Consider the following 26,965-nt stretch of genomic DNA (forward strand, 5'->3'; position numbering starts at 1 on the left):
GTTATCCTCCCGTGCATCGTATTACCCAGTGGTTTTTACGGTGTGCATCACTTTCCCCTCATAGGTTGCGTGCTGTGTTTTGGCCACAGTACCTTGCTGAGCACCCCACCCCCATTGTTGGAGTTCCAAGCTCGAGCTCATCCTTTTGCCCGAAAGATCTTGCTCTGCCCTCCATTGTTCTTCCTCCAAGCGCCGCCGCATCCATTTGCACACAGGATATCTCGACATCACTAGCTTTCTTGTGCACACCGGCGATCGTCGATTCCAGAATCCTTGCAGCAAGCGCAGAGAGCGGTTGTCGACTGCATCGTCGCCTTGGTGGCCAGACCGGCCAAGCCTGGCAGAGCACACGCATGGCGTAGGCTGCTTGGCCTAATCAGGTAGGCATCCACTTCCCACATTGGTCTGCCGCATCGGAGGAGGAGAATGGAGCTCTGCTTAGGGGCATCGCTGCATCGAGTGGAGGGAAAGCATCGAGGTCGCCGATTCCAGAATCCTGGCAGCAAGAGCAGAGAGCGGTCAGGTCCAATCTCGTGCGGCACAGTAGAAGGGATTCGGCGTCCTTGCATCACCATTGCAGAAAGGAGGAGCTGAGGGGTGATCGATCCAGCTCTATATAAGGCAATGGCAGCGGTAGCCGTGAAGCGCAAGCTCATCGTCGACAAATCCCCCACCCATCGCCTCCTCCACTCACCTCTGTCGCCCATCACTTTGGTGAGAAGGAGAGGGGTACCTTCAGATCTAGAATCTTCTGAGGGTTCCTCCACTTCCCTTCGTTCTGACGCTGCCTACACCGCCACCCTCAAAGAAGATGTTCAAGCTGTAGCACGTGCCGTTAACCGCATCGCCTTGAAGTACCCAGAAGCAATCTGCCAGTTGGTGCGCCGCCTCACCCCGGGGAACGTTGCTTTGGCGCTGGATTGGGACCTCCTCGACTCCGACCACCTATAAAAGGTAGAGGCAAAATTTTTGTGATGTTTTTTCCCCTTTTGTTGCTTGCATGACTTTGGTTCATAGATGGTTGCGGGGCATACAATATGGAACGAGGCCGAGCTGAAAGCTTTTCCGGAGGTGTGCATGGAAGAGATTGAGGCACGCACAATCACCAGCACCTGCCCCAACCATCAAGGCTACATCAACCTGGAGGTGAAGATGCTCCAGAAGGTGCAGAAGGTGGTCAACCGGCACCAACTAAACAATTTATGGGATACATGTCGCCGCCAGTTCCAAACTTGGTGCTAGCTCATAGATTAGCCTATTAAGTTACAAATAGTTGATGTTGTACTATCTGCTGTTTATTCACTACATAGTGCTGATCAACGTCACAAAGCTAGGTGTTAAGGCAATCAATTTTGGTACTAGGTTAAAATAAATTACCCATTGGATCAGATTACGTTATCTGAATATTGGATCAACAATACTCATTTAATGTGTTTAGTTCAACGCAGCAAAGAAAGATATAATTTTCCGTACTAGGTAAAAAGCAATAACCCATTACTTGCTATTCATTCACTACAGAACCCTCATAGAAGTCACAGGGCCATTCATGCTGTTAAGATAGTCATAGTCATAAGTTGTTAGTTGTTTTGTACACAAATAAGGTCCTTTCATATTACTACGGTCACAAATCATTCCTTTCTCTTTATGCCTTTGCAGATGAGGAGAGGCGCACGTGCATTCCGGAATGGTCCCCTTCTGTATATTCCAGAGCACCATGCGGTTTTCAAGGGTAGGGTTTGTACCCTGAACCGCTCTGGAGTTCCTGTCAGAACACCCATCTAGGCAGCGCCTCAGCAGGCCGAGATCCTCGACATAGTGGATCTCACCAAGCACGCCCTACAAGAACCATCTGAGCAGACTCCACGGCACGGGAAGAGGTCACTGACTAGAGGTACCACCTCTGGCGGAAGCTCCAAGAGGTCCAGGGGCTCTTCTGCTAGCAATGCTCTCAACCGTTTGGCGGACCTCACGGTTCAGTCAAACGATAGCAGAACCAGAACGGAAGAGATAAAGCAAGCAAAGAGTGCCAAGGCCTGCATGGAGCTTCTGAAGGCTGATGGTTACACCTCGAGGGATCCTATTTACCACATGGTTCTGAGGGTCTTTCGAGATGGCTTCCTCAGGGAGTTTTTCTTGGACGACTGCCACACTCCGGAGGGGAGATTGTACTTCATCCAATCCCAATACCAAGACACGGCTCAGTACCAGCCCCTTCCCCCCTTCCCCCCTGGATTTGGAGGTTACATCCAGTCAGCTCCTGCCGGTTTGTTTCTTGAACTCATTGCATGGTCTGCTGCATTGTGCAATTGCATAGTTTATAATCATGGTGCCGTACATGATTCCTGCTTTTGAAGTGTTGTTAACAAACTCATTCATGTTATTTTGATGCATTTTGCAATGACATAGTTCACAATGATGGTGCCATACATAAATCCTTATTTTCAAGTGCTGTTAACTACTCAATCATGTTAGTTTGCTGCAAATTTCAATGAAATAGGTTATAATTATGGTGCCATACATGATTTGGTATTTTTGACTATTGTTCACAAATAAATATGTTAATTTGCTAGTGTCATTAACCAATATATATCAATGTTGTTGTTGTCACAACTTCAGTCAGTCCTTTTTTGTACATATTACTGCCTTCTGTGTTGATGGCTTCTTTGGTGCTGCTGGTGATGCTGTTCTTGGAGCTATACCTATTAATGCTGTTGGAGATGATGCTGCTACTGGTGATGGAGAAGGAGATGGTGTTGGAGATGATGATGATGATGCTGGTGATGGTGAAGCATATGGCGATGGCGATGACGAGGAAGGAGATGGTGCTGGTGATGGCCATGATGATTATGGCGACGATGGCGATGGTGGTGCTGCGGGTTACGCGGGAAATGGTTATGTGGGTGCTCTTTATTTGGGGGGGGACCTGGAAGTTATGATCTATCTGGTTATGCAATGTTTTACCCTCATGCCGATCGGTCCTGCTGCTAGATCCTTTCGAACGATGAGTGTGTCCGAGCTAGAGCTTTTCGAACGTGTTGTCTGTCCAAATAATTTTGCTCGACTTCGTCTCGAGCAACGTAACTATTTTGTTCTGTTGAGTGTGTAGATGAAACATTCTCGGCACATTTGATTTGATGTAGCTCTAAATTATTTAGCTGGATCGTGAATCATCTTATTATTCTGCCTAATTGTACGTGGTATTTGTTTGTTATGCTGACTAACATGCATGTTGCATAAATTATTTTTGAGTTTCGAATTATTACTTTCTTTTGCACTAATATTACTAACCATTTTGGTGGTTGCTATGCAGTTTGGTCTACGTTATGTTTTTTTAATGGACTAACAGACATATCTGATGTTTCTTCCGATGTTTCTTGCAATATGGTTTTTTTCGTTAATATATGTTGCTCACATGGCTTGTCAACTAACCCACCAGTGATTTCACTACGATTTGTTTAGGAAGATGAGCACTTCTTCAGATATCACGAGTGGGTCATCAACTGGAAATTATAGTGATGAGGAAGACATCATAATCGACATGTTGGTTGCTGATTTGGAAGCCCATGAGCAAGGTAGAGCTGCAAGACAGGCCCCAAAACAGGTAGGTACGCGGTGGATGATGGAGACAATGGCCAATGCAGCTCAGTGCCATAATGTATTTCGCAGGAGGCCAGATTAAATTCATGCATTGTTTGGGATATTAACTACTCGGTACCATCTTAATGGTTGCCATGAGGTCTACCCTATGGAAGCACTAGGACTTTTTCTGTACATCATGGCTGGTGGCTACTCGCAAAGGGCAACAAATAATAGGATGGCTCGGTCTGGGTCAACCGTGTGCAAGTACTTCCATAGAGTGCTTAATGCAATTTATGCCATGGCTGCTGATATCAACAAGCCTGCAAATCCTAATTTTCGCAGATGCATAACTGTGTTATGCAAGATGCAAATTTCCTTCCTTTTGCCGGGGCCGCAGGTGCAGTTGATGTGACCCACATCCCAATTCGTGTTGCAGTTTAAGAAGCCAATGTACACCGCAATCGTCACCATATCACATCATGGAATGTATTAGTTGTGACTGGATGGGACGATCGTGTCATGGGGCAAGTATTAGTTTTGCTGATGCGGGATGGCCTGGAGCTGTCCACGACCAGAGGGTGCTGACAGAAGCTGTACGCAACTATCCCTACATTTTTCCAAGGCTTCCATGGGGCAAGTACCGTAGTTAGATTTTTTTTACATCCATTAATACATGTCTCCTGAAATTAATCCCTCTTTAATTTACATTTACAAATGATTCATCTAATTGTGCAGGTAAATATCTACTTGTGGATTCTGGGTACGCATGCCGGTGCGGGTTCTTGCCACCGTATCCACACATACGCTACCATTTTACGGAATTTGCTAGTCAACCGCATGGGAGGGAAGAAACCTTCAACTATATGCACTCTTCTCTACGTACGTCAGTGGAGAGAGCTTTTGGAGTTATGAAGAGTCAGTGGAGGATTCTTAGGGAGATGCCATTTTTCCCTAGGCAGAATACCCAAACGAAGATCATATACTATGCTTTTGCTCTCCACAACTACTGGCTTGACAGTGCGGACCCACATTTCCTGACACAGCACCCGTTGTACAACGGGTACCCCAACATCCCACAGGCTCCACCACTACGCGACTGGTACGACGCACCGAACAGTGCGGCGGGGATGCGAGCTGTTCGTGACGCCATTGCAGATGAAGTTTACAACAACTAGGCTTACATCATTTTCCATCCTGACTAAATTAGTAGTCTTTGGTCTTGTCATTCCCATGTTAGCTAGTTATGTGTGTTCCCTGTACGAGTAACTTCTATCGTGTTCGTGTAATCAAAATTGTGCATCACAATTTTATTAATAATTATGTGCACTCAAGTATTGTTAATTAGTCATTTTACATTCAATCAACGTTTCATTTGCTAAATGGTGTGTTAATTGTTTCGGTCTCACCTCCCTTGCATCCTGCTCACTTCAGCACCACATGCACCAGCGCCTGCAGTCCCAGCGGTCGCCGACATGAGCAGCAGGCTCATTACTGCTGCCTGCTTCCTAACATGCCTCCATCAGCTCGCTGCATCGGCTGCAGCACTCCTCCATCGCCGACGTCATGGAAGACACAAGCGGCATTAATATCCATCTAGCCACCGTTACTGACTATTCATCCGATCACCACATTAATTACTGGTTGTATACAGTGCTGATGAAGTATTGATTAAACTCGATACTATATTTGGCACAAACGAGCGCACCCTTAATGGGAGGTGGAGAAAGGCGCTGTCTAATCAGCAGGGAGTCGTGACTCATGAGAGGCCTCCATCTTCAGCTTCACACTAGTTATCAATGTTGGGATGAACACCTTTTCACGTCCAGTGGGTGTTTGCACACCCGTGAAGCGAATGTGGGGCTTTCATGGAGGACTTTCCGGTGACTGGTGAGTAGGACGAGGCGTCCCTACTGTTTCAGCGGCTATTCCCTTTCTCCGATTCGGTGAACGCTGCAGCGGCAAGACATTCACCAATCCTACAGGACAACATTGGCACGTCGTCCCCCTAGAAAAACTAGACGTTGATCGACTTTTTATGGCCGATTGTCTGATGTTGGTCTTTGGTAGGGGGTTGGTGTAAGATCACGATGTCGACTAGAGGGGTGGATAGGCGATATAAAATTAAATTACATCTAACAAAACTAACCCAAGTTGCTCGGCATGGTGAAGGATAACTCTAACTAGGCAACTAAGTTATGTTTTGCATTTCTAGGGTGATAAGGGCTCAAGTATGTCTCTATGAATGTAAATTGCAAAAAAGTAAATGCAATAAGTAAATGAGACAAGAGACAACGAATTTTTCACCCGAGGTTTGGAAACTTGCTGGTTTTCTAATCCCCGTTGAGGCGAGTCCAAATTCACCACTCAAAACCATGAAGCCACCGCAAGGCCCCTTCGTCAAGGGGTGGGCAAGGTGGGAGCCGACCCACGAAGTGGACTACTCAAGCCTCGATCATTAGGGTAGTTCTTCCTTCACTCCGAAGGTGGTGAACTCCAAACCACTCACAACCGGCACCAAGCCTTCTCCACAATCTCCTTGGAGAGATCACTGAGCAAGCACCTCCACAAGCCGTCTAGGAGGCGGCGACCTCCAAGAGTAATAAGCGATGACCTAGCTTGGAGATGATCAAAGGCCACACTAGCTCTAGAATGAAGCAATGCACTTGACTCTAAGCTCAAACTACTCTCAAACACCACATAAGGATGAACACAAGCTCAAGGATGTGTGTGAGGAGATGCAAGGGATGTATGCAAATGAAGCAAGTACCAAGAGAGTCCTCTTGCTGCTGGTGGGGGGGTATTATATCCCCACCCACAAAAACAAGCCATTGGGGTCGAAATCCCCAACTTCTATTGCCTATCGATCAGACCGCCACCTCCCCAACTTCTGTTGCCTATCGATCAGACCGCCATGGGGTGGCTAGTTAGACCGCCCACAAATATAACAAATAGAAAAGTAGTCGTTACAGTGCATTTAATGCCCTGGCAACAGCCTGCCGTTCAGAATGCCTTCAGCTCGGTCACACCAACATCGGCTCTAATCGGCTTAGTCTTGATAGGCCAAGGCCACACCAAAGACACAGCAGCCACCTGGTCAGACCGAACTGAGCGCAGTCACACCGGTTGGACATGCCGGCCAGACCGGCCGGTGGCCCTCGGTTAGACCGGCGACGGCACTGGCGCCTCGGTCTTGCAAGACCGAGGCCACACCATTCGGTATAGCCACCGCCCGGTCACACCGGGCCTGGTCCAATCAAACCGGCCAGTCACGCGCGGTCAGACTGGCATGTGGCACATGGTCAGACCGGCCATAGAGAGGGAGAAAAGAAATATGTAGTCGAACCAAGTGACAATGCATATGATCTAATGTGGCATTTTGATCATCTTTTTTCTTAGGTCATTACCCCTCTTAATAGTATGACCAAGCTTAGAAATAAACCTAGCAAAATTTGATCGCTCAACGTCTCGATCAATTTAAAATAAAACGCTAGATTCACCGTCTTGGTTCCATTTCTTTGCGTCATCAATTTTAATCCTTGGTGATCATCCATGGCATATGCATCATGTAGTCCTAACTCAAAATGCATAACTCAAATAGAATAGTTAGTCCACAATTAGCGCTTGTCATTAATTATCAAAATTAACAACTCGAGCTGGACCCCTTTGTATCCTCCTCAGTGAAGGTGAGTGCACGGTTGAATAGGGTGCCGAGGGGGCTAGAACTAGGTTCGGCCAAACCAAACATCGTGGCCACCACCCGACCCCTTGTCGCGCTTGACCAGAGGCAAGATCGCTAGGGATTCCAGTATCCATGGTTCGCAATATTCAAGTATTGAGACCAATAGATTGGTGGGTTCGATCTCCTCTCGAGGTGGAAAGTGGAGTTGGAATCGGAGAGGGAGATCAAGACCTTCCCAGCCATGGATTTGGGGAATTCGGAGGAGAAATTGTGAAGGGGAGAAAGATGAACTCGGAGGTGGAAGAAAAGAACAGAGGAGACTGATGAAAAGATTGAAAACAGGGTGATTATGATCCACCAGCGATAGCAAGGGGGACACCAGCAGGCCGAGATAAGTGAAGGTCGGTGGTTGGTGACACCAGGCTTGGTTCGGCCAAACCACCCTAGGCCCCAGAGCACCCCGGCTCAGGCAGGGTGCAATAGGCTTAGGATGGACTTTAGAGAAAGGACCAAATCCACTAAGTGTATTTCCTATCCTAACCCCTCAACTATATTTAGGAAAACTTTTAAGCGATGACCATTTACCTTGAAGTTATTACCTTTGTTGTCTTGAAGCGTGACCGTGAGGAATCCACTAGGTTTGTTTGGTAGCCTGCACCAGCACGCGAGTCAGGATGAGACGATGCGAAAGTGGCCTCTCGGCCAGGCTGAGCAGAAACATAGGAATCGAGCTTCGTAGCTCGTCCTGGCCAGCCTGATGTAGCGTGTTGCACCCGTGCGTGCACGGGGCGCGCGATGGGGTCACCGCCCCGCCCTTTCCCCTCTCCTCATTCCTGGCCAGAGAGCAAAGCCAGAGGTGATGGCCTGGCGACAAGCTCGAGGGAGGGCACGGTGACGAGCTCAACAGAGGGCATGGCTTGCCGCCGCAGGCCACCTGGCCACCTTCTTCAATCGCCGCCGTCCTGCACCTTCTTCTGCCACTTCTTCCGCCACCAACCACCAGGTCCAGGGGCTACAGGCCAGGTGCCACCAGATCTGGTGGCGAGAGGCGAGGCGGTGAAGGGGGGGGGGGAGTTAGCGAGCAGCGGGGGAGGAGAGGTGGCTGCGGCAGCGACCAGTGAAGTGGCTGGAGGACAACAGCGACTGGTGCAACGGGTGGATGATGACGACTGGCGCAGCGGGTGGAGGACGACAGCAACCGGTGTGGAGGAGAGGGGCGGTGGCGGCGACCGGTGCGGAGGAGGACAGGAGCTGCGGCGGCGACCGGTGCAGTGGAGGAAAGGAGTTGCGGTGGCGATTGGTGCGGCGGGATGACGACGACGACGAGATGCACAACTTTTTTCTTTTCTATCGTTTTCTCTTTTTTTTCATTTTCTCTCACATGTTATAGCGTATATAAAGTTCAGACTAAGCAGCGAATTATTTATCGTTGCAGCACAATTCATTGTTTTATATAATTCTTCATACTGATTTTCACCCATTACATATGCAACAGATTTTAACAAAATTTGGCTAACTGAAAAGTAATAGAACTGCAATTGAATAGTACACCAGAATTGCTGGGGTAATCTCACGCTACAAAAGAGGAGGTAACCATACTATAATCTCATACGAATAACCAAACAATATCTCTGGGACTCCCTCCGTCCCATAAAAAACCCAACCATTTCCAGATGTGACACATCCTAGTACAATAAATCTAGACACTGATTCATTTATTTAGGATGGAGGGAGTATGTAGCATTTGTAATTTGTAAGTACTCCCTCCATCCAAAAGTCTAAGTTCTATTTCATTATAGTACAATGAATCTAGACACTGATTTATTTATTTGGAGCATTCATTTATTTGGAACAGAGGCAGTATGTAGCATTTGTAAGTACTCTCTCCATCCAAAAGTCTAAGTTCTATTCCATTTATTGGTTTTTTCAAAAGTATAAGTTATATTTGTAGTCACTATATGGTATATTAAGTTTTCGAGGAGAGTCCAAGAAGTCATTTTAGTACTTATTGGGTTACATGTTCATTGATTTTATCACATGATGAATGAATTAATTACAAATTAGTCTTGATGAAAAAAAAATAGGTATTAAACTTTTGGATAGAGGAAGAACAATCGACCAAACAAGATCTCACATCATAAGTCATACAACTAACCAAACATTAGAGAAGAGTGCAGTATTACACAACTATAATCTCCGTCCCTAAATATAAGGGATTTTGGTTGGATGTGAGAGCATCTCCAACAGTCTCTCTAAATGTCACTCTCCAAATATCTATTTGGCCAACTCTCCATCTAATTTGGCTAGTCAAACTGTCTTTTACTCCAACAGCCTTCCCATTCATCCTCTCTATGCTTATGCTGAGTCTATGATAATAGAGCCCACGTGTGAGTCTCTACAACTTTCTTCTTCCTCCACTTCTCTCCAAATCCCCTTCCCTCTCTCTCTGTTGCCGCCGCCCAATCCCTATCCGCCCGCCGCCGATGCTCGGGCTCCGTCCACCGGTGCCCCTCTGGCCGAGCTCTTACCGGCCGCCTCATCTCCCTCAACCTCGCCGTCGAGCAACGCCGTCACCGCCACTCTCTCCCATCTCCAACCCACCCAGCGGATGAGGAGGCGGCGCCTCAAGGCGAGGGGGCACATGGATGGGGAGCCGGCGGCGGCAACGCTATTTTCATGCGACGATGGCCGGCACCAGGCCGCTAGACGACGACGACGATGGGCGCATGAGGCAACGACGGGATCCGCTCCTCGCCGGCCTTCCTCGTTCCTCCCTCGCCGGCTCGCCGTCGAGCTACCCCGTCACCCTCATCATGCCGCCGATGGCCGACGCCGAAGAAGGACTCATGCGCCGTCAAGCCGCCCCATCGACCCCGACACCACCGATGGCCTCGCCATTTCGCCGTCGTGCCCTCGACTCCAAATGCCGCTGCCGTCACCACCGAACGCCGCCAGCGCGCAGCGAAGCCGCTCGTCGCCCCGATCCATCTCCCCTCGCGGTGCGTGTTCTAGGAGGAGGAATGCTCGTGGGGCTCACCGTTAGCCAATCACTTTGGCTGGTCAAATTTGGCTAGTTGGAGAGGCTTTTGGATGAGTAATTTTTGCTAGAGTAGCTAAAAGAGGTATTTGGAGAGGCTGTTGGAGATGTTCTAACACATATTAGTATAACGAATTTGACATGAGTGTCCAGATTCATTGTGATTCATTGTAATAGGACGCGGCACGTCCGACCAAAATCTGGGATGGAGGGAGCAGTGTGTGAGGCGGAGATGACCAGCCGCCGACGCCGCCCCACCTCGCCGTCGCCGGCGCAGGCGCAGGCGCAGCCACTGGAAGACGACGACCTCCTCTCCGAGATCCTCCTCCGCCTCCCGGCGAAGTCGTCCTCCCTCCCCCGCGCCTCCCTCGTCTGCAAGCGGTGGCGCCGCGTCGTCTCCGACTACGTCTTCCTCCGGCGCTTCCGATCCCACCACGGGAAGCCACCCCTCCTCGGCTTCTTCAAGGTCAGCTACAGAAATCCCATCTTCATCCCCACGCTGGACCCGCCGGACCGGATCTCCGCGGCGCGTTTCTCCCTGCAGCTCCCGCTCCCCGGTGGCGGCGGTGGCAGCCCCCCGGTTTTTGGTCACTTTTACCATATGTTCGCATTCCGCCACGGCCGCGCCCTTATCTACGACCGGAGCTTGTTGCAAATCACGGTGTGGGATCCCGTCACCGGCGACCGGCGCGCCGTTGATATCCCCGAGCCGTTCGGTCGCCGGCCGGTGTACGTCTCCAACTGGGCGATGCGATGCGTGGATGGGCATGTGCACGGCGGCTGCCACTCCAGTCCCTTTGAGGTGGTGGTAATAGGCTTCAATAAGTACCGGAGGCGGCTTTTCACTTGCGTTTACTCATCCGACACCGGCAATTGGGGCAAGGTCATCTCAAATGCGTTTAATTTTAGTGGGCACAAGACTCGTTCTAGTACCCTGGTTGGGAATTTTTTTTATTGCTTGTTCCAAAGTGTTATTGGGACCGTCATCCTTCAGTTTGATTTGGATACACAAATACCAGCCCAGATCGATGTGCTACCAGAAATGCATGGCGATGGAGGTGACCAGATTTCACCAGCAGAGGATGGTGGGCTTCTCTTCCTTGCTGTGCGGGATTTTAGTCTCAATCTATGGAAGCATAAGATCAATAGTGACAGTGCTGCTGCTGGATGGGTGCTGGAGAAAACTATTGAACTGGACAGGCTCCTTCCTTTCGAACCAAGGCCTGATACTGATACACCGGCACCAATGAATATTCTGGGCTTTGCTGAGGAACATAATGTGGTATTTCTGGCAACAGCTATTGGTGTCTTCATGGTTAATCTGGAGTCTATGCAATTTAAGATTCTTCCCCAAGCCCCGGGAGTAGGCATCTGTCATCCATTCACTAGTTTTTATACTAAAGGTAATTATTTGCCATGCCTTTTACACTGTACGTATAGCAAAATCATGTTGTTTTCGATTGCTGGTTGCTTGTTAATGCCTTATTTGCTCAGTGACATTTATTGTTCCTTTAACTGCTTGGTTCCTTGATGAACTGTCCTACATATGACATATCATTTTCAATATTATTCTTCAATTACATGGTCTGTAATTGAGAAACGGATAATCTTTTTTGAACTTAGCAGATCCAAAATATCCACTATCTCCATTCCAAAATATAAGTATTTTTAGAGTTGGACACCAGTATTAAGGAAACTAGGAAGTTAGCTCGTATTGTTGCGCACGCATGTATCGTATGCCATGTTTATAAGGGTGGAAACTGGATTAATTATGCCACGATTCAAAAGTATGATTTCTCATCAAAAAAAATTGTTCATCAGTATTGATTAAAATAAGTTGTGGAGAAACCTTAACTATATAGGATAAAGGGAACACCATTAGCATCTAAGCAGTTATTCTTTTTCCCGAATACGCATCTAAGCACTTACAATGCAATGCTTATAGAGATGGATGTTTCAAGCTAAGTAAAATAGGTTCTCTCTAAATTAGATCACTTTACTCCCTATTGATATAATTAATTTTCTATTTTATTTTATACTGGTCTTATTTTATCTTTTATATTTTGTGGGATGATAAATAGTTGCACAATGTTCCACCTTATGTATAAACTTTTATTTTTTTAAAAAAAATGGCTTTTGTATAAGCAGCTAAGACTAATATATGTTCTCACTGTTTAGTGAATTGGGTGGGGGCCGGACAACCCATATGAGAGTTTCATGCAGAGAGGCTCCACGTAGTCAAAAATGAACACGATCAAATAGCTAAATATAACTACAAACACGATCAAACAGCTAAATATAATTCCTGAAAGGGTCAATTAGGCCTAGAGGGGGGGGGGGGGTGAATAGGCTAATTCAAAAACTTAAGTAAATGCGGAAGCAACACTTTTCGGAAATTCCGAAAATGATTTTCGGAAATTCCAAAAATAACATAGCAGGCGCAACTGAAATGAAATGCTAGATCTAGCTGCCTACAGAAAAGAAATACTAGCACAAACAACAATAGACTTATAGCGGCGCAAACAAGCAAAGCTAGAGGAGGGAGAAAGGGATATCACTGACGTTGATGCAATATGAGATGTTCCCGAAATTCGAATCCTTGAGGGGATTCTACTCTCTGTTGAGGAGCCGGGTCTTCGCTAACCCTTTCCTTAAGAGATTGCACAAAGCACTCCTCCTTCCACTAGTGCTTTCTCTTCCCTTTCGGAGGTGAGATCCGACCTTCACAAACTTCTCTTGGCCAACCACACGTAGATCGGTGGCTCAAGAGTGACCTAGCCATCTAGAAGTCCTTAACCTCCAAGAGTAATAAATGATGCAAAGAACTCCCGGAAATGATGCAAGTGCTCACAAATCTTCACAAAGACAACACCAAGCACTCACACAAGCTCGAAACCACAACTCTCACACACACCAAATCCGAATCAAACACGGGTGGAGAGGGGAATCAAGCAAGCAAGGCTCAAAAGTAAATCTCAAGAGTAGTAAGCCAAGGGCACAAGTTTTCAATGAGAGCAGCAGCCTTGACTTAGTGAGAGGAGGCTATCTATAGCCACAGCTTTAGATCTGCCCGTTATGTGCAATAATTCCATTTTTCGGAAATTCTGAAAATTAATATCGGACAAGTCCGAAAATCTCCAGAACAGCAAACACAGTGAAGTCCAACTAAGTTTTTCGGAAATTCCGAAACATTTCGAACAAATCCGAAAATATCCAGAACCAAAATTGCCTGCTAGATATTTTCAGAAATTCCAAAAATTACTTTCGGACATGTCCAAAAATATACATAAGCGGTTTTGGCTGCGTAGACATTTTCGGAAATTCCGAAAATCTCTTTTGGACAACTCTGAACTTCACTGCCATTTTCGGAAATTTTGAAAGTCAGTTTTGGACAAGTCCGAAAATTTACAGAACCGTTTTTCGCTTCACGGCCATTTTCAGAAATTCCGAAAATCGGTTTCGGACAAGTCCGAAAATTTCTAGAAAATAGACAGAACTGAGTTTCGCTTCTAGAAATTTTCGGACTTGTCCGAAACCGATTTTCGGAATTTCCGAAAATGGCAGTGAAGTGAAAAACGGTTCTGTAAATTTTCGGAAATTCTGAAAACCTGTTTCAGACAACTCCAGAAAATTCCAGAACAGAGAATATGAGAAGAAACACTTTGAAAAATTGATTTTTGAGCACCCACATCACTCATCATCAATGCATCACCCCCCCCCCCCCTAATAGTACGGCTTTCCTAAAGACACAAAGAAATTAAAATGTACAATATACCCTTTGCTCATATGCCGCATCACTTGGATTTGTCGCTGTTATCGAGTTTGGCATGGAAACACGGTGCGCCGAGAACTAACAATCCTCACATCTACTCAAACGAAAATATTAGTCCTCTCTAATCGCATTGTTATTAATCACCAAAATCATTAGGGGCCTAGATGCACTTTCAATTCCAAAACTACCCTAAAAATATTTGTGTTCAAAAGACTCAATAAATTCTTTCATGATAAATTTGTAATATTTTTTTGTGTGCATCTAGTATACGTTTAACTCCTGATCATTGTGCCCCATGTTACGAAACTTCTGTAGATACTGAGATATGGTGGTTGCACCTATGAAAATTGTCATGTGTTGTGTTCACACTCTTGATCAAGTTTAGTTAGTCCTATTTTCCATACCTTGGTATATCATAAAATCTAAATGAATCTTAAAGTTAATCATTGTGTATATATGCAGGACAAATATGTTCGTGGCATGTTAATGCTCATATCTAGAGATGATTAACCTTTTAATTGGTTTGTGCAGAAAGAAAATAAACGGACTTATGTTCTTACCCTAAAGGTATATAAGCCCATTGCCACATACATGAGGATCTATCTATAATACATTAGAAGTCTGTTAAACATCATCTAAAATCGATGAGATGGTAACGTTGAGTATGTATTAAACTAAAATCTAATATATTCTTTGAATTTATAATCATATAGCTAGCTAATTATTGAATTCTTTTGTATTAAATTTTGCTAGCTAGCTAGAAAACCGGAATATGGAAGGAAGGAAAGGAGAAAATATAGGTGTAGGCTAGATGGGGAATGTACGTACTTAGGCGTGTACGTACGTGTGAAGAGGAGGCCTGGATGGAGGGGCCAGGGTGGAGGTGGAGATCCACGGGATGGGTTTTGGGTTTTTTTGTCTTTTTAAAATTGATCTGTATAATCTAGTGGTGTAGTATAATGGGTCCACCGTATTAAGTAAAATCGAGGGCTAGATGTTTTTTTTTTCTCAGAATTTCTAAGATTTTTTATAATTTATTAGAGCGCCAAATGGCAACTTAGGAGTGTTTATATGACGTTTAATGGACTTTTAGTATATAATAGATAGATAGATTGGTAGAATTAAATGGGGGAAGGTTGTGACTGGTTGACGAGAAAGTGGATGAATAATTTGAATGGCGGAAGATTTTGATCGGTTGAGAAGAGAATATAGGTAGAGAAGTTGTTATATTTGGGACAAATTTTGAGTGCTACAATTTATTATATTTTGGGATAGAACGAGTAAATAATAACAGTTTGCTTAATTTATTCTCATGCCGTTCTGCGTACTGCATAAACTGTAGTCCTAACATTGCTATAGGATGTTGGGTGGTAAATTTGTATTGTGTATTTTCTTAATGTTTCTTCATGAAGGTGCATATTTGAGTAGTATTATTTAAAAGCTCGGTTTTGCTTCCTGACATAACATAGAGTGACTATATCACCTCTTGTAAGCGAAATAATGTGAACACGCATGTCCTGCATTTTGGTTTATGATGTGTAATTATGGGGATTTGGCCTGACTTTGCTGACCATATGACTATGGCATGAATTTATATCGGTGACTCGTTGCTCATCTTGTGATGTTTCCGTTTGCCTATATCATTAACAAATTGGCTTTTGTTTTGCTTATTGACGGCAGAACTGTTGCCCCAATGATGAATGACCCTATAGTATTTGATTATGGTGGTTGTGAGAGCTATGCTTGGTGATTTTACCGAGTTTTGGATGACTAACTACCTTTGCCTATGAAGCTATATATGTCAGTCCTAGTAGGTGTTGTGTTGCCTCGTGTGCCTGATATATCTTGGCTTGTTAATTAATGACAATGTAAGCATGTCTAGGTGTTTTATGGACACCTTCGTCCTTGGTTCTGTACAGTGACACCTTGTGTCTTTTTGTGTTTGTGTTTGCTGGGAACATGTGACTATATGTTCTCTGTCTAGTGGATGAAATCTGAATAATCACTTCACTTTGGTAATGTGTCATTTGTGATATGTGTGTGTCCATTTGTCGCCCAGGACTCCAGGAGAATAATCAATCAGTTTGATTATTGTCCCGGGTGACAAATGTGGTGGAATATTGTGATCGTTCTTTGTTTCCACTTACTAGCAAGAACCTAGAGCCTGTTCCTGTAATTTGTTTAGATTTTGTAACTTGGCGATTTCTGTTGTATTGCAGTTCATATTGGTTCAAGATGTGTATTAAGTTTTATGGAGTTGCTTAAACTTAAACTTATAGGAGTTAATCTACTGAAGATTCTCATGCCAACATCCCAAAGTTGACACTTCTCTAATGGACACGTAACATTAAAGTTTCTTTTATCTATACTATAATGCAGCAACTTGATCTACCCCCATAGGTCTTTTCTATCAGTCCGATCCATTCGAATTAACGCACGGGATTAAGTTTTGGATTCTCCGAAGGAAACAGGCAATCCTCCTTCGGTCCCACCCCTAGCGCTCGCCCACGCGCTCCGCCTCCACCTCCCCTTTAATCGGTAACGGCGCTCCACGTTGCCATCGCCGCTGTGGATTTGACCCATCGCCTTCCTTGCCGGCAACCACGCTCCTACCGCCGTCGCTTCCCCTCTCCCGTCTACGCTAGCTCCGCCTTTCCTTAACCGGTAACCGCGCTTCCCCTCGGCATAGCCGCCCACTGCGCTCTGCCTCACCATTGCCCCGCCTGAACCCGCTGCGGACGACTGGCCCTCGCCTTCCCTCGCCCTCACCCAGTCTGAAAGCTGCAAACTGGATCGCCGCTGCCGTCGGCACCGATTGACCCCTCGACAACGGCTCTCGGTGTCTGATGCTATTACGCCTCCGCGCACTGACCAGCGATTTGTGTAAATGCCACTTCAATCATCTTCAATTCACTGACCAGGTGTGTTATGGACTTTTCAATTGCTACTAAAACATACCGTGATCCCTACACACGATCAAACTGATATAACTGATATATTTTACTGAGTTATTGGTATCCTCAATGGTCTGTCTTTGTTCTGTTCCTTTACTACAAGTTTAAAGTGTACACCCATCAGTTGTTGTATACCCAAATTGAAGAAGATCGAAAATGATACGGACACAATTTGGGTTCAAGTAGTGGCATGTTTATGTGCTTGTTAAAAAACTGCAGATAATCATGGTATTTGAGCACCTAATTATTGTTCCATTTGTCGTGGATCTGATGCCTCCAATCCTCATGTGTTATTCTCTCTATCTGATCCGGTTTGGCTTCGTTGTTTATTCATGAATGGATGGTCCAATTTGGTTCAGCACCCTGGTTCATCCGATTTCCTACTCTGGTTTTTACTTTTTAGTGTTATTTACTTTTAGAAAGATAAGTTTACCTGAACTTCATTTTTCGGTATTAACTGTGATTCAATCGGTAGTGTTTACAACATTGCAGAAGTTGAGTCGAAATATTTTTTGAATTAGTGCTGCTTTCCACTGTTACTATAGACAATAATATAGATTGTTTACTTGATTGAATATGCGGCGACGTGCTTTGCAAGTGCCCATTAACTAGTTTAAATAATATACAAACACAGACGCTCACAATGCGCACTCATCCTCATGAATACACACACGAACCAACATCTGAGCACACACAAAACATTAAGGCCTCCTTTATTTGCCAAAGTTTTACAATGGATCATGATTAGACTCATCTTTTCACTAAACACCATATGAATTATCATCCATTGCATCTTGGATTGGGGTTTTGCAATTTGGTATAGCACTGCACGTTGGCTTTTGCCCAAGGGAGTATCTAAAAAAACTGCTGCATTTTTTTTTTTGAAAACCTACATATGTAGCTATAATCGAAGTGTAATTACATTGTAGCTGCACTATAACTGTATTGTAACTACACTGTAACTACAATACAATTTATATAAAACTTGTATTTAACTATGGTTTGGTTGGCTAGCACCGAGATCATACATGTGGCAAGTGTAAAATTTTCGTTCTAGCATATTTTTCCCCTTCATGCATAATCTCGAGACGATCCGATAGTCACAAATCTAAAAGTTCTGGGGTCAAAAAACATACTGAAGTTTTCTAGCAATTCCGTATCCACCCATGCACAAAGGCGTAGCTGGTTGAAAGAACAAATAGGAGTGTCATGGCCTCGTGGGGCGGTGGGAAACGAAGACGAGCATCGCAGCCACGCACGGCCATGGCGCGAGGGCTCCCATTTTCCTCAGTTATCGGTGATTCGGTGGCACCTGCTTGGGCCGTCAATTGATTGGATAATGTGAATTGGGACATTGGAGCATTGGATTGATGGTCGTGAAGGATCAATAAGATCATCAGGGAGTAGGAGAGGTCGTGCAGATTTGCTAGACCGAATCCACCACGTTGTTTATACTGAAGGGACATGGATGACTAGAGGTTGTCTAAGTCATGATCCCCGGTCTGAAGCGCAAAGGATTGTTGTTGAGCGGAAACATAGGTCTAATCCTAATCCATGATGAAACTAATAAAGATCGTCCGAAGTGAAATCTACTCAGCATTAATTAAATTTACAGTTTTACTTACCAACCCCGCTGCTGTAGCGAGTATTTTGTACCAAAAATTTCCTGTAGTTTTAGAAACAGCTGGTTTCCAGTAGGATGTCTAAAAGCGCGGCAGCAGCAATGATAAGTGATCAATGACCTTAAGTTAAAAAAGATCTAAATACATCAGGTTACAAGGCCAATTCTTCCAATACACTTATCTTACAAACATGTTATGCCAAAAGGCACAGCAAAGCAAAAGGTTGCATTTTAAGAAAGCACCACTTTAGTTTTGCGCTTCACTTCTTGTCATCTCTAAGGACGACATAATTGTGGCCATTAGTCTTCTGAATCTTCGATATTTTCTTCAGAATTTCAGCAAAAGCATTCTTGTCCTGCGGTGCGAAAAGAATCAACGTTAAAACATGCACTAGCTGAAAGGCAAACCATAACGGCTATGGATATAGTTTCATGTGTGGCTGCGGCCTCCAAGATGCAATTTTTAATCATTAATTCTTATAATTTTATGTTAATATATACCTTCATAGTATTATTTTCAACAACAAATCTATTAATATGGCTTTCATCACCAAGATAGAACCAAACATAATAATGAGCAAAGTTTGACAGCATTTATTCTAAAAGGTCAAACTAATGGGGGAGGGGATATACCATAGAAATAGGGCAACCTATTGAAATATATAATGAAACACTACTATGATATTTATAGCCTTTTTCATTTTAAGATTTGAGGGATAATGCATCAAATATGGCTACATCAAAGTGACAACCTTCCTTTCCGATAGACCTATCCCACAAAGCCCTCAGGCTCAAGAACAAAAGGTATGTTCACACATGATGTTAAAAAATACCACAAATAAATCCTTCACATACTAATGAAGTAATGAGTTCATGACAAATCAAAAGAATTCCTAATGTGTACTTAGAAAATAGGTCCATGGCCAATTTTTCCATAACTAAAGTTAGGTAAATAGGAGCTAATTCCATGGCCAACTTTGCCATAATTAGCTAGACTTACGTAATTGTGGTATGCTAACAAAATTGTGGCAAACAAATGATAGTCAGTTCACAAAAAAGCTAAATTATGACATGGCCAAAAGAAATTTTACGACAATGAACTGAAACAATTATGCAACAACTGCTGGTGCTGCTCAGATTAGACGTTGCAACCATAGCCAACAGAGCAATGCCCCATTTAGTTCCATGGGTAGCCAAAGGGGCTTTGGAAAATGGAACTGGACTACAGGATTGAAACCAGTTATCAGCAAAACCAGTCAATGCAAACAGGTTTCTCTGTTTCGAACATTTTACAAGATAGATACTTAGATAGCCTCATGCCATTCTGGTATAAAAGATGAATTGAACAAGCAATTTTAGGTGCAGCATGCGAATATAGATTGGGTACCATAAATATGACCAGAGCAAAGTAAACAAAGAAATTGAACAAATCTATCTCTGGACTCCATAGTCCAGGGGGGTTTTGGTTGCCAGTCAAAGCAATCAACATGTTTTTTCTTCTTCTCTAATCTCTACATGATTCACTAAGATTAATAACTATGTGCCTTTGGGTGATTACTTGAATTTAAAAGATTGTTTGAATTAGTATCCAAAATAAATAAAAACGGAAACTGACAAAACCTACCTCTGGACCTCGTAGTCTAGACTTAAATCTAGATACCAAATCTTGTGTAGTGACAGGAGCAACAGCAAGAAGAACAGTCCTGATTTCATCCTCTGTGACAGGAGATACATTTGCACTAGTTTTTGATGCAGCAGTGGCCTTTGATGCAGGTTTTGAGGAAGATAGTGTCTCATCTTTGGCCACTGATGTTTTTGTATCCTAAAAATAATGAAAGGATTTATCATTTAGAGACTAAATCAAAAGAAGCATTCTTGATAATAGTGTCTAAGAACTTACAGATTCCACCTTTGCTTTTTTGGAAGCTGCACCACCAGATGCTTTTGAATCATCACCACCACCTGATTTCCTCTTTTGCTTCGATTTGGATGCAGGAGGTGTGCCACGAGCATGTCCTGATGGTGTTGGTTTAGCGGGGCTGTTATCTACAGGTTCATCTTTGGGTTGATCCTTCTGTTTTGGAGCAAGCACTGGAGATGACTCATCCTCCTGCTACATGAAGAAATACAAACATAAACTCATCAGGATAATTTTAACATCTTTTCTGGCCAAAGTTTACCCTCCTAATACACTATGGAAAATACAATATTTAAGTTGAGAGAATAAATTATTACGTCATCATCTTCGTCATCCTCATCGGCATCTGACTCATTAAGTCCAGCAGCTTTCCCAAGAAGCTTTTTCAACTCCTTGCCAGACTTGCTCAGACCACCCTCTTCTTCATTCTCCTCATCATCCTAAAAGAATCCATTGTCACAGAATATTTGTTATTCTGATAGGGAACAGTCGCACCTATGAGCAAGAAAAAGTAGGAAATAACAAAAGGGAAGGGGAAATGCATATTTGCTTTCAAATAGGTTCACTACATTCATCATATATGGGTAGGTATTCTTCTTGTTCTAGTGGCATTTTTGCAAGAGGTGAGATCCCACAATAATGAGCTGCAAGCAATACAAAGCCTCTCTAATCAAAGAACTAGAATAGCTATCGAATACTTCTATTAGCATTGAATGAGAACCTTATAACAATGAACAGAAACTTAACACAGCTAAATCCTACTCCCTGCGTTCCAAAATATAAGGATTTCTAGGTTGTCTAGCAAATACTAAGGTTAGGTCAAAAGATTCCTTTTTTAGCCACTTCAGTTATCAATTTTCTAATTTTGAATTGCTTAGATTCCCTTTCCAATCATCCAATTGGCTTTGGAATCATTGACATGATGGGAATCAGTGCTGGAATGCTTATATTGTGGTACAAAATTCGAATCCTAGAAATCCTTATATTTTCAAACAAAGGTTTATGACCATCATAACAAGGTATCCCACTTCTACTTCAGGTCAATTTATTTTGTTGACTGCTTTGTCATATTAAATTCAACACAAAAAGTCACATGTGGATTAAAACTGCTACATGAGACATGCATTATCAGGAGGTGTGGTATCAGAAACCATATGAATATTTACAAATCAGATACTTGTCACATTGCAGTAACAGATGAGATGTCAAAGTGTGCTCATTCAAGGTATTATACGAGAAAGACAAACTGTGATAACAGAACTCATAATTATTTTGAAATGAATAATCCTGTCTACCTGCTTAATTTCAGGAGGAGCGGGAATCTCAGGAGCTAAATCTGCCCGCTCCTCTGGGTCTATATCCACAGCCTCATCGTCGTCAGTGAATGTTTCTTCGTGCTCCCAGTCATCACCTGACAAGGCAATTCCCAACAGAGATGTCAATCTCAGACTTCAAAATGCCCAAAAATATATAGGCATTGTTACTGTTTTATTCGCGTTGCACAAATTTCAGAATTGATCTTCTGCAAAAGAGCAAATGAAGCCCAATGTGATGGTGAATTGGGGATGTTATGCATTGTAGCTGAGACTTTGCTAAAAATTATATAAACACAAGTAACATGTGGAGGTCATCCAATGTAAAGAAGGCCATCAGACAAAAGGAATTACCACAAGCTTATGCTTCATGGTGTCTATAGACTCTTAAACAAATTTGATGAGAATGGCATATAAAAAACATATCGTATTTTAAAAGTGTTACTAAATAAGTTCTCTGAATCCACAACTGATTTTACATATGTCATGAAATCTCACTGGAAGAACCAAATGCATTCCAATTTTTGTCATGAAACCACACTGGCAGTACAAAATGCATTTTAAATTTTTAAGTATATTAGGCATTAATAACCTCAAACATCACATTACAGAATATGCCAATAACAAATATATATCCCTAAAAAAATTAAACATATGAAATAGAAACTTCAGGCCAAGAAAAAGTAAAAACATCAAGGTACTATGCAATGGTAGTATAAATACAACTATTAGTTGTGTAGATCAACTGCAAAAGTATTGTTTTGAAGCAAGATTCAGAAGCACACCTTTTTCAATTTCATCATCCAAATCGAAGTCCAGATCCTTTCCACCTTCCTCATCATCATCCATACTTTTTTTGTTGAGCGCAAGCCTATTTTTGCGTGCAGCTTCCTCTTCTTCATCCTCCTCGCCTTTATCAGAATTGTTACCCTCTTCATTATTTTTCCCTTTCTTGGGGCGGGCATTTTCTTTTTCAGTGCCATTTGTAGGCTCAAGTTTCTTTATGTCTGAACCAAAGGCAGCCGGCCCATTTGTAGCTGCTTTCATCATCCAACGTTCATAACCAGTTGCACTGGTTTTTCTCTTATTCATCTTCTCTTCAGCCTCTTCCAGGGTAAGTTGTTTGTACTGTGCAATTTTACTGAAGTTATACCTAAAAGGACATAACAAAGAAACAGATAATCAAATTAGACAATTTTATCTGACTTTCAGTCTTAATTAAAGAACTAGTAGTATTAGGACCATTGCTGAAGATTGCTCTCTCGCTATCGGTCTGGATGTCAGCTGCAACTACAAAATTTAGGATTTTGGGTGGTGATTGCTGTATTTCTGAATCACCAGTCGGTTATGTTTCAGGGCTTTAAGTTTTAGAGCTATGTGCTGCTATTCTGTTATGTTTAGTGTCATCTACAAAACCAGCTATCTTGATAGCTTGTCTGGGATTGCTCTGTATCTGAACCAAACTTTGTAGTCTTCTCATTTCTAGTAATGGAAATGGGGGCTTAATGCCTTTGGTAAAAAAAAAAAGTATTAGGACCATTGCTAAGACTATCACTGTAGTTTCTAAACAGTGTGCTTGGCACTCCCTTGGATTATAATCCAAAGCTTATTTTGAATTTTAGACAGACTTTAGGATTAGTTTTTAGGGATTTTCTTCTACACTTTTATTGCCTGATTCTTTTTCATGATCTAAGAAGGCAAGTTAAAGAAAATCCACCTACAATTATTCTTAAAGAAACAAACTTTAAAATTCAAAATTGATTTGGATTATAATATAAAGGAATGCTAAGCACACCCATGAACAACTTTTTGAAACCTACCTTTGTTGCTAACAAGGGTGAAAGCGACAAAATCACTTTAGTTTTGTCCACTAAATCATGTTTGGACATATGGAAATGGTCAAGTAAAATGTTTAATGAAATATTATCATAATATCGTACTTCTGTAGTTTTTTTAGCATATCCAAAAATATCTTCAATTTTGCATCCATGAGATTTTGACAACTTTGATTAAAAGCGAGCATCTAAAATATTGAGCAAGTCTATTACCAAGAACCAGCAGGATATGCATGAAATTCCTTGCCATGCATCATCAACAAATAGTATGTAGCTGTTGATGACTGTGATCCCTCCATTTGACCTTGATACTGATATTGCCCAGTTTCATCTTCCAAAATCCATGGCTTCCTATTGTATTTTTCCTAGTTTTGCAAAACATATATACACAAAGTTAACAGAGCCAACCAAACAAAACTTCATACAGATGTTCAGAATTTCTATGGCTCAAAAACCCCAACCCCGTACAGAAAATGGCAACATCTGGTACAAGCAAAGTAAAATAAATTGTGGGAAGTATTTAATGTAGAAGCAATAGATATGTGCTATCATGCAAGTTTGAATGTGACCCACTGGGTGAGATGCATTGGACTAAAGGAAAGTAGAAACCATAGTATCCCTCCTTTATTATTTTTCAATACGCCGTTATGCAAATTCTCATTCATGTGGTCCTATATTGGAATTAAAACTGATCCATCCAAATCATGTGCGGTGGGGGGTTCACTATAACAACTAGATGTTGCCCGTAAACTATTTGAATTTGAAAGTATGACTCCACAAGAAAGTCAAAGGGAGTAATGAAATGGAAGAGAGAAGTCATATCTTCATCAATCTATTTTGGGCCTTGCATGGTTAACTAAAAAAATACCAAAGATATTTTTTTGTCCTTCTATATTTATTCCAGTTTCTCTTTTTGACATCTTGTGTTAGCAAAAGCCCTAGCCCAATATGTCAACCACACGAAAACATATATTTGTTTAAATTTTTTACATAAAATGAAGACTAGTCTGAAACTTGACGGACCAAACCAAAGCCTTTTCCCCGAATGGAAATAGATGACCTCATCAGCTTTTTCGCATACCATTGAGTGCAGGTATTGGGAGATTAAAATGGTGTATAGTTATGAGGAAATGGACTATGTAATGCTACATTGGTACATCTGATAATTAAAACACTTTACCAAGACATACAGTGAAGGCTGAAGATTCAACAGTCATTTGTTTTCCAAAACAGAAAGCACATGATAAAACAGTGATTTCCATGAATGCATACCCGCATATTCTCAGGAATCTGGCGACCTTGTAACCCCTCCTTATGAAGAGACCATTTGTTTTCCGCACTCTTCTTTTTTGAGAAAGGGGGTAAACCAGTCACAAATCTTCCAATAGAGAAGCTCTTATCTGTGGTGGCATTGGCCCGTACATTATATTCCTGCAACCGAAAGATCCACATAGAGGATGTCAGTGTAAGCAGATGAACCAAATAGCAAGCCACCAGAACAAGAACTTTGTTTTTCTTGAATATGCAAGAAAGCTGTGTATCATTTCATTAAGAGAGGAGGAAAACATGGGTAGAGAAGCAAAAGCCCTCCCTCACCCTACAAACAAACAGGACTTATGGTTACATGGAAAAACAACAAAAAATGACCTCGCCCAAGTGGGGTTAGCGACCTACTAAGGAACCCCCTGAGCTTAGAAGCTCCAGACATACACCAAAAGACACACTCATTAGCCACCATTTGGATGACAGTCATTACATTAGGATGGACGCTGTTAAACACGCGGTCGTTTGTATGCTTCCAGATTTCCCAAGCCACCAAAATGATAATCAAATTGAGACCTTTTTTGAAATCCTTGTTTGCGCTGTAGACAAAACTAAGATTGTTTGCACTGACAAGAAGAACTATGAACTGACAGCCCACATTGTTTGCACTGTGGACAAAACTATGATTGTAAGTGAATAAAATCCAAGAGAGTAACCACAACATTAATTCGTACCGGGACAAACAGTGTGAAATGAACACCCTGAAATCTAGTAAAAACCAAATCTTGATGACAAATTTTCTCTTCCTATTCATTCATTTCATATCTTCTAAAATATTCATGCATTTCATATCTTCTAAAATGAATTGTTCTGAAACAGGAAACTGAATCACCCATTTCTAATCCGATTAATGGAGCTTCTTTACAAGTCTACGTCAAGCTGCAACCTTTGTGTTCACAATTACTCCACAAGACCATGACAATATCAATATGGGTCCATAATACATCGAAGAGAATTCAGCTCACGAAAGGCGTCGTGTTGGAACCCTAAATTATACCATCAAGCATCACGATTCCCGAACAATCCCCCAACGACCCACCCAAAAGGGCACAAATAGAGAGCACCGCACGCAGCCGGAAACCCTAGATCGCGAGCGCGGGCCACAACCCCCATAAGAAGGCACGGCACGGGAGGAGCGGAGACGGAGGGAGGGGGGATCCATACATACCCTGATGAGGTTGGTGATGGGGGCCGAGCAGACGAGGCAGCGGGCGCGGGAGAGCGCCATGGATTTGCCGCAGGAGCTGCAGAGCGTGGTGTGCTTGCACGACGTGCCGTAGAGGTCCGACGGCGAGCCGCAGCCCTCGCACGCCGCCTTCAGCACCAGGTCGGCGCTCCCCATCGCCGGAGAGGGGCCAGCCACCGGAGAGGGGGGAGGGGCGGGGCGGGGCTACGGCGCCCCTTCCGGCGAGCGGAGGTGGGGGATCGCGGCGGCGGTGGCGGCCGTTTTGGGTCGTCTCTCGTGGAGTGTGGGTGTGCGGGTGGTCGGGTGGCGTGAAAATGGAAACGGGAACGGGGTGGGTTTGCTGCTGCTGTCTGGGTACTTGTACCGGTTGAAGATGGAAATGGAAATGGAAACAGGGTTCGGTTGGATTTTGTACCGGAGAGACCAGAGACGGATTGGACCGGGCTGGGCTGGGTCCATGTGGTGTATCCACTTGGATCTCCCTGGGTCTGTAAAGTTTTTTTTAAAAAAATTAACGTCTCTTTTCTTTTTTTGAGAACTTTTAATTAAGTAGAAAAAGATTCCCGTGCGTTGCAACGGGTAAAAACTTTTTTCCATGTTATATTAAGAGTTGAGTAATAAATTGAAATATTGGAATCACTGTACACTATGATTGAAAAAGTTAATAAAAATCTTAACATTGGGATCGCTATAGATTGTAATTAAAAATATTAATGAAAATATTTCCTGGGTTTTCGGTCGAAAGGCA

At 43.2% G+C, this 26,965-nt stretch overlaps 2 protein-coding genes and 1 pseudogene across 4 annotated transcripts; 2 read left to right on the forward strand and 1 right to left on the reverse strand.

Moving 5' to 3' along the window:
* The first annotated feature begins 624 nt into the window (after nt 1-624).
* LOC127785791 (uncharacterized) lies at nt 625-4,754 on the forward strand (annotated as a pseudogene).
* Nucleotides 4,755-10,445: 5,691 nt separating this feature from the next.
* LOC127752542 (uncharacterized) lies at nt 10,446-17,170 on the forward strand. Its single transcript, XM_052277953.1, has 2 exons — nt 10,446-11,698; nt 15,748-17,170. The coding sequence occupies exons 1-2, from the start codon at nt 10,501-10,503 to the stop codon at nt 15,762-15,764; spliced, it is 1,215 nt and encodes a 404-aa protein (XP_052133913.1). The 5' UTR covers nt 10,446-10,500; the 3' UTR covers nt 15,765-17,170.
* Nucleotides 17,171-18,743: 1,573 nt separating this feature from the next.
* On the reverse strand, nt 18,744-26,553 carry LOC127752616 (transcription initiation factor IIF subunit alpha). 3 transcript variants are annotated; one of them, XM_052278026.1, is made up of 9 exons: nt 26,200-26,553; nt 24,981-25,139; nt 23,922-24,073; nt 22,659-23,026; nt 21,856-21,971; nt 20,878-21,000; nt 20,543-20,752; nt 20,267-20,464; nt 18,744-18,998 (listed from the first exon to the last, which is right to left on the reverse strand). In XM_052278026.1, the coding sequence occupies exons 1-9, from the start codon at nt 26,371-26,373 to the stop codon at nt 18,903-18,905; spliced, it is 1,596 nt and encodes a 531-aa protein (XP_052133986.1). In that variant the 5' UTR covers nt 26,374-26,553; the 3' UTR covers nt 18,744-18,902. The 3 variants fall into 3 exon arrangements, with proteins under 3 accessions (XP_052133986.1, XP_052133987.1, XP_052133985.1); XM_052278027.1 differs by having other exon boundaries at nt 20,552-20,755; XM_052278025.1 differs by having other exon boundaries at nt 20,543-20,755; nt 26,200-26,552.
* Nucleotides 26,554-26,965: the final 412 nt, after the last annotated feature.

Source organism: Oryza glaberrima, chromosome 10, assembly GCF_000147395.1.
Source record: "Oryza glaberrima chromosome 10, OglaRS2, whole genome shotgun sequence".
In the NCBI taxonomy this organism is placed as follows: domain Eukaryota; kingdom Viridiplantae; phylum Streptophyta; class Magnoliopsida; order Poales; family Poaceae; genus Oryza; species Oryza glaberrima.